At 33.6% G+C, this 7138-nt stretch overlaps 1 protein-coding gene across 1 annotated transcript; it reads right to left on the reverse strand.

The window, feature by feature from the left end:
• Positions 1–528: 528 nt before the first annotated feature.
• LOC114271353 (cationic amino acid transporter 6, chloroplastic) lies at positions 529–4782 on the reverse strand. The gene is made up of 5 exons (XM_082902203.1): positions 4321–4782; positions 3964–4186; positions 3258–3588; positions 2823–3048; positions 529–1127 (listed from the first exon to the last, which is right to left on the reverse strand). Exons 1-5 carry the CDS (start codon positions 4739–4741, stop codon positions 559–561), a joined length of 1770 nt encoding a protein of 589 aa, XP_082758329.1. The 5' UTR covers positions 4742–4782; the 3' UTR covers positions 529–558.
• Positions 4783–7138: the final 2356 nt, after the last annotated feature.

Raw genomic sequence — 7138 nt, forward strand, 5'->3', positions numbered from 1 at the left:
ACATTTATAATTGTTGAATTATTTCTTAAAATCTTGTATTTTGAGCTATTTTTATGATTTAATGATTTTTAGTGTCTTGAGATATAAAGACAGAATTCTTAGCCTAAGAATGACATATTTTGTTTCTATATTTCTCTTTCTTTTCTCTTATCTCAAAATATTCATATCATTTAAATCAATAATCCTTCTTGCACTAATCTTTGCAATGGTGATTTAAGGGTTACTAACAGTCAATTGGGTGGTCAAAGAGCATTACAAGATTTGTTGCAAGAGAGATTATGACACATAATTCTATCCCTTAATGCTAGGCTTGTAAAAAAAAAAATTATTTCAAAATTATTTTAAAAATAAAATGTATAGATCAAATTTATTATTGGTGTCACTTACACTATAGTAAATTTAAATCCATATTATACGTAAATTAAATCTATATTATACATTTTATTTTCAGAATAAATTTTTTGAAATACTTTTCTAAGTGCGCCGGCATTGCTATCAAGAAAAATGAAAATTGATGCAGAAAAAGGATTGAAAAGGACAAAAGGAAACTTCTTTCCATTAAAGCATTTGGATATCAAGCTTAGATTGTGGATTTGGGTTCACACCATCACCACCATCAACACCCACCCTATCCACTTCCTCAGCTTGATATGTTGAATGAACACCATATAGTATATAAAACAAGGTAATCAAGCAAGCCCACACCCCAAACCTTTGGAAAGCCAACCTCTTCAATGTAGTCATCAAAAAAACATTTAGGAAGATTGATATGGCTGCTGGCCAAGGCATGAAAGGCACACACCACCTGGCGGTGGTGGTGGTGGTGGCGGTGGTGGTGGTGTAGTGGAAGAAGGCGGTGCTGATGATTGCAAAGCCGCCGAATATTAGGAGGCACCACCACCATTGGTGTTGGTTGAGCTTCCATGATAAGGAGAAGCCAACGGAGGCGGAGGAGAGGAGGAAGAGGAAGAGGAGAGTGTACAATGGAGGGTTGTTGGTGGCGATGACATAGCGGTGGTAGAGAAGAGCATTGGCGACAAGGTAGAAGACGAGGAGTGTGCCGAGGGAGATCATGTCCATCACTATCTCCAGCTCGGTGAAGAGAGCAATTGATGCTGTGCAAACCCCTACAGAGAATGAAAGATATGAGAAAAACATATTTATGGTTTTTTTTTTTTTTTTTTTAAAGCACCAAATAAAATTTGTAAAACAAGAGTCTAACTAGAGTCACATAATGAATTTGGAGTTGTAGAATTGAAACATATGAGAGAGAGAGAGAGAGAAGTTATATATCATCATTTTTTAATTGTTTTTATATCATTCATACCATATACAAGACAAAATATTAATTGAACTTATTATTTTTAATGATTTTTTTGAAAGAATTCAGGGAGATTTCATGTTTTAAGGTAAAAAAATAATTGTTGGTCTCTCCTCTCGGCTAGTATGAAAGACAAAAATGAATATGGGTCTTGAAATTTAGAAAAAATTACAATAAACTCCCAACTTCGTTTAGTAAGACTAATAACTGAAACAAGTTGTGTAGACATGGTAAAATAACGTAAAATATATATTTTCAATATAAAAAGATGAAAATATCGTTTTTCTATCCATACAACTAACGAATTACTAATGAAAAGATAACTAAGTATTATTTGAATTAAAACCTCAAAAGAGCCTAATGTAATTTTGTTAAACTTCTAAAATTCAATGAATTTTCTTAAAACCTTAAGGGAGATTAGTGTCATTTACTCAAAAATATATTGTGTTTTCTAGATGAGAAAAAAAGTGAAGCATATGAGAAAAGAATATTGGTGAAATTTCTGTTTCTTTTGCTTTTTCTTTCATATTTTAATGAGTAATTTTGGTACTATAATGAAGTACATAACTAATCATTTTCGTTTTCCGCCAATTTTCACTATTTTATTTTGTAAAAAATGAAACTAAAGAGGATAAGAGATTCTCTCTTCATTTCTCATCATTTTCAACTAATTTATAAACTCAAAGTTATCATTCACATCACTCTTAGTCTTGAAATTCTACTTCACCAATGAATTTGGAATTAAGGCCTGTTAACATATTACTATTAAAAGAAAGATGTTTTAGGGTATGTTTGGATGTTAATTTTACAAAGAAAAAAATATATACAGGAAGTAAAATTACTTATTCATATTTGTTTTTCATAGGTAATTAAACAAAAAAATATATATTTTTTGACTAATATGTATTCTTTTTCTTTTCATTTTTCAAGCCCAACCAAAATAAAAAAATAAAATAAAATCACTCATTTTATTTTAATTTTTTTCTATTAAATTTCCTTCTTCTTTTTTTCTTCACAAATCTAAAATCCAAGCATAATATTAGTAGATAGGGAAATGTGTTAAAAAATAATTATACTTTAAATTCTGAAGTATTTTCTCATCTATGAAGTTCTCCAAAGAGTAAAAAAAATTACTCATAAAGTGAAGAAAGCAAAGAAGTTGCTGGGAACATGTCTCATATTGAAGAAGTTTGATCATAAGGATGTTTAGATCAACTATATTATTGTCACCCAAAAAATAAGAATACAAAGCATAAGATAACATAAGGAAAAAAATCAAATAAAATCCATACTGATCATTGTTTATTTATTTATATATTGGAGATCAATAACTTCAACAATATTGCGTACACACTACTGCCTTTTCTTCATTGAATAGTGTGAATTTCTTTTGTGTTAATTAAGATGGTGATGAATTGATAAATCCACTGACGAGGTAAGAGAGAGAGAGAGAGAGAGAGAGAGTGGTGAATCTAAGATCAACAGTACAAAAATTACTCACCTAAGAAAAGAGTTGCATTGAATGGGGTGCCTGTTGAAGGATGCACTTTGGCAAACCAAGATGGCACAAGCTTGGCCCTTCCAATAACACACAGATACCTAGCTTGTCCTAGCATGGCAACCAGAAGAGAAGCCACAATTCCCAGGCTTGCCCCGACCCCGACTACATTGCTTGCCCATCTCCAACCCATCTTTTGGAAAGCCATAGAGAATGATGCATCCAAAATCTATGAATCATTTCAAGAAAATCCCCACTTTGTAAGAAAGATGCACCAAGAAGAACTTCAAACTAGGTCTATTTCACATACTAGCAATCAGGGTTTTCAATATCACTCCAATACTTATCATGGATGTATCCTGATACTGTTATTTAAAACCATGCTAGCAACAGACAATACATGTTTTAGTAAATTTCATGGAAATTTAGATCACTTACCTCGTTATAAGGAACCATCATACACAAAGACAAAGCCATGAGGCAGTAAAGTGCAGAGACAGTGATAACAGAACCGATGATGCCCACCGGGAGGCTCGTTGAAGGGTTTTGGATCTCTTCTGCCATGGTTGAAACCGAGTCATATCCTATATAGCTGAAGTAAACTACAGCTGCACCATCAAAAACACCCCTAACACCGAAAGGAGCTAACCCTCCTGGCTTTACCAAGTTCTCAGTACTCCCATTGAAGAAACCGGCAATTATAATAAACCCAAAGAAAACTACATGAAAGACTGTCATTATGAGGTTCAACATGGAGCTTTCCTTGGTACTGCAATCACAGATGAGAAAAATATCATTTAGTCTCACAAGTCACATGCCACTAAAGAAAATTAAAACCATTACTTCATAGTCCAATAACAAGAAATTATAAATAACAGTGACGGTGATGGGTGTGCAGTTAACAATAATAGGTAAAATAATTGTGGTAATGCTCATGACAACAACCATATTACTAAACCTTCCAAATCCAAAACCAATAAATGAATAAGTACTAAGCTAGATTTCCAATAACAAATGTCAAAAGCAAACAATTGGTGGCAAAGAAAATAAAATGGAAGAGAGGAAGAGTCCAAACTGAAATTTGTGAAATGGCAATCCAAAAAAAAATTTAAAAATAAAAAATAAAAGTAAGGTTGATTTAGACCTATGACAAAGACAGAGAGTGAGAAGAGCAATAAGAGCAACAGCTGGGAAATCCAACATATTGTAACCCTTTAGAAATCCATCCACTTCAACTCTCCATGAGTTTGGATCATTCACTCCAAAGGCACAGGACAGATAGTCTGTGAAACTTCTTGCCACCGCGGCATTGGACAATACATATTCCAATAGTATGTTTGCCCCAGCAAAATAACCCACAAATTCCCCTGCACAGATTCAAAAGAACAACCTAATTCTTTTTTTTCTTTTTCTTCTTTTGAAAAAAGAGTCCATATATTACCATAATCATTTAGTATTGAAAACCAAGAAACTTAAAAGAATTCAAGTGTCACCGACATACCAAAAGTCACTCTTAGATAACTAAAAGCACCACCGGCAACAGGAATCGCAATGGAGAATTCAGTGTAGCACAAAGAAGAAAGGAGAGCTGATACGCCGGCAATGATGTAAGATATGAAAACAGAAGGACCTGAGACACTGCGAGCCACATGACCGGTGGTGACAAAAACTCCAACACCAAGCATTCCTCCCACACCAAGAGCTACCAAATCATACCACTTGAGTTTTCTCTTCATGTCTGCACCAGACCTTAGCCTAACTTGGTTGAGCTCTTGGTCTGGTGTCCATGTAGCTAACATTCGCTTCCTGAGCCGGTGAGGTGTTTGGGAGAGAGAGTGAAGATAGTTGGAGGAGAAAATGTTGTTGGGTGAAGGTTCAATGGCTGCCATTTTTTGTGGATCAGAGAGTGTTTTGGCTTCCATTAGAAGGCTGAAGTGAAGGTTTTAAATATGCATTGGAGAGAATATATTGCTAGATATCCCTTTTTCTTTTAAAGGGTTGTCCCTAGTTTTATTGAAAGTACCTAGTTGTCCTTTTGAGTGTCCGCAAAATGACCAAGATGCCCTCTCTCTAACCCACACACAGCTTTTGAGAGGCCCAAGGCTCCAAAGAGGGTCTTCTCTAGGAGAAGCATGCAACAAAAAGTGGAAAAAGGCCCAACCATTTTGAAATAAGGTTGTTTGAGGAATCACAAAGAGAAGAGGGACTTTGACCTCATCTAAAACTATCAAAAGATGTGACAAGCATCCCACACTTTGTTAAAGCATCTAAATATTTCTTCCCAAGTTTCATAGTTTAAAAAAAAAAAATTATTAATTACATGTATTATAATTCTCATTTGATGGGATTTGACAGGAGTAAATTAGATATAGACTTAAATAAAATATGATATCATAATTGACGGTTGATACAATGATAGTGCTTTGCACACTGAAAATTTTAAAATCTTTAAAAGCAACATTTGAAAGCTATTGAAATTAAAGGAACTTTTATTTTTTTAACGGTGGTAAGACATATAATAAATTAAAGAAAAGCTCATGAATTAACAAAGGTTAGGTCACAATAGACTACTGAGTTAAGCAGTGATAAATTTTTTGGTACCGCCAAGTATGTCAGCGTAAACTTTACTCTTGTCGTTGTTTCATATTAACAAATTCAATAAAATTGCAGAATGAGTGGTTTCGTATCAAGCAGATGGAGATGAACTAATGTTCCAATATTAATTGAATACTTTTCACCGATGGTTTTACAATAACGGTGCCATGAATTCTAATGAAAGAAATTTCATTGGTGGCTTGTTTCATGTATAGATTATCATGTAATACACAGCCTTCTATTTCTCTCTGGTAGGTAGCTTTATTTACTGATCTTTCAGGAGCTCAGGATGTAGCTACATCTCATATATGTGCATCAATCCTACCTTTTCTAAACAATATAGTTTTTCATGATATTATAATTGAAACCTAAAACATTTTTTTAAAAAAATAATGTAACACCAATGAGAGAGAGAGAATCTATTTACCCCAAAGATCAAAACAAGATAATTTTGTTTCAAATTCTGACTTATCAGAAGTCACCGTTCATCCACTACAACCAAATTAACTAATTGTATAAAGCAAAATAGAGTATAATTTTCATCCACTACAACCAAATTGACTAATTGTATAAAGAAAATATATATAATTTTCTTTAAAATGGTCTTTTTAGAGATGAAACTAGCACTTAGACCAAATTGAGGAATTTTATATATATGGGCAATTGCTAGTGTTTCATTATTATATTAACACTATAGTTATGTGTGTAATAAGGTATATATTCATTACATGAGCATACAGTGGTGTTGTTTTAACTTGTTTTCTATATCATGACCTCAAACTACAGTTAGTTTCTAGAAATCTATCCAGAATCACACCGACGGAATTTATGCGGATCATAGAGATCTAATCAAGTTTGTGTTAATTAAATTTTGTCCAAGCTTGATCTACTTGAATGTACCCTTTTTCAGCCTAGTAAATCACAGCTCCATAGGGCATATACCTTGACAGTTATGGAATTACTTTTTGAGTGTCATCTTGTTGAGGGCATTTGTGTCATTACACCCTCTAAAAGGATATGAAGGCATTTCTTTCACAAGACTTTATGTAACTTCTTCTGTAAAAGAAAGGAAAAGGATAGGTATCAGTTGCAGCAGTTAACAGTTAAATGGATGGTTGAAAATTTTGTACTAAAAACACAGTGGGAAATGGTGGTACTACAACATCAGCAGCACCATGTAAGATTATCTTGCCGCTTCTTTTTCTTTTTCTTTTTCTTTTTCTTTTCTTTTTTTTTTTCCAATTTTCTTTCAGCATATTGATATGAAGTCAAAAAGCACTCTGGTGCGAATCAAATTCAAATATTATAGCAGCTGTACAAAGATAAGAGTAAGAGAGGCCTTGATGATTGTCTAATATCCAACCGTCATCTACACCGCCATCCACACTAAATTGTCATTAACTACTAAGAATTGATATTCATTGCTCGAGCATATAAGATAGGGATTAAGTGGTCCTTAATTATTGTCTTCTCCAAGTGTCACCTCCGGAGACTTTGATATTTTGCTTTCATTAGGGGCCACTTTTGCTGTCAACATCTATTTTGGATTATGATGCTGTGTGGATTGAAAGCTCTTCAGGTTGACAACAAGAGAAAGTACTCGAAGCACGCTTGACTTAATGGGTATCTAAATGCTAATGATGGTTCCGAAGTGAAATCATGAGAGTCACAAAACAAGCAATATTGTCTACAGAGGTTCAATTGATGAGAATAATTTGAAGCCA

Source organism: Camellia sinensis, chromosome 13, assembly GCF_055761805.1.
Source record: "Camellia sinensis isolate YWXY chromosome 13, ASM5576180v1, whole genome shotgun sequence".
Lineage (NCBI taxonomy): Eukaryota > Viridiplantae > Streptophyta > Magnoliopsida > Ericales > Theaceae > Camellia > Camellia sinensis.

Excerpts from the sequence above, each read along its gene's own strand:
- LOC114271353 (XM_082902203.1), bottom strand. The coding sequence starts at position 4,741 with ATGGAAGCCAAAACACTCTCTGATCCACAAAAAATGGCAGCCATTGAA. Across the intron at positions 4,187-4,320 it reads TTATCTAAGAGTGACTTTTG|GGGAATTTGTGGGTTATTTT; the intron begins GTATGTCGGTGA and ends GAATCTGTGCAG. Across the intron at positions 3,049-3,257 it reads TGATGGTTCCTTATAACGAG|ATTTTGGATGCATCATTCTC; the intron begins GTAAGTGATCTA and ends AATGATTCATAG.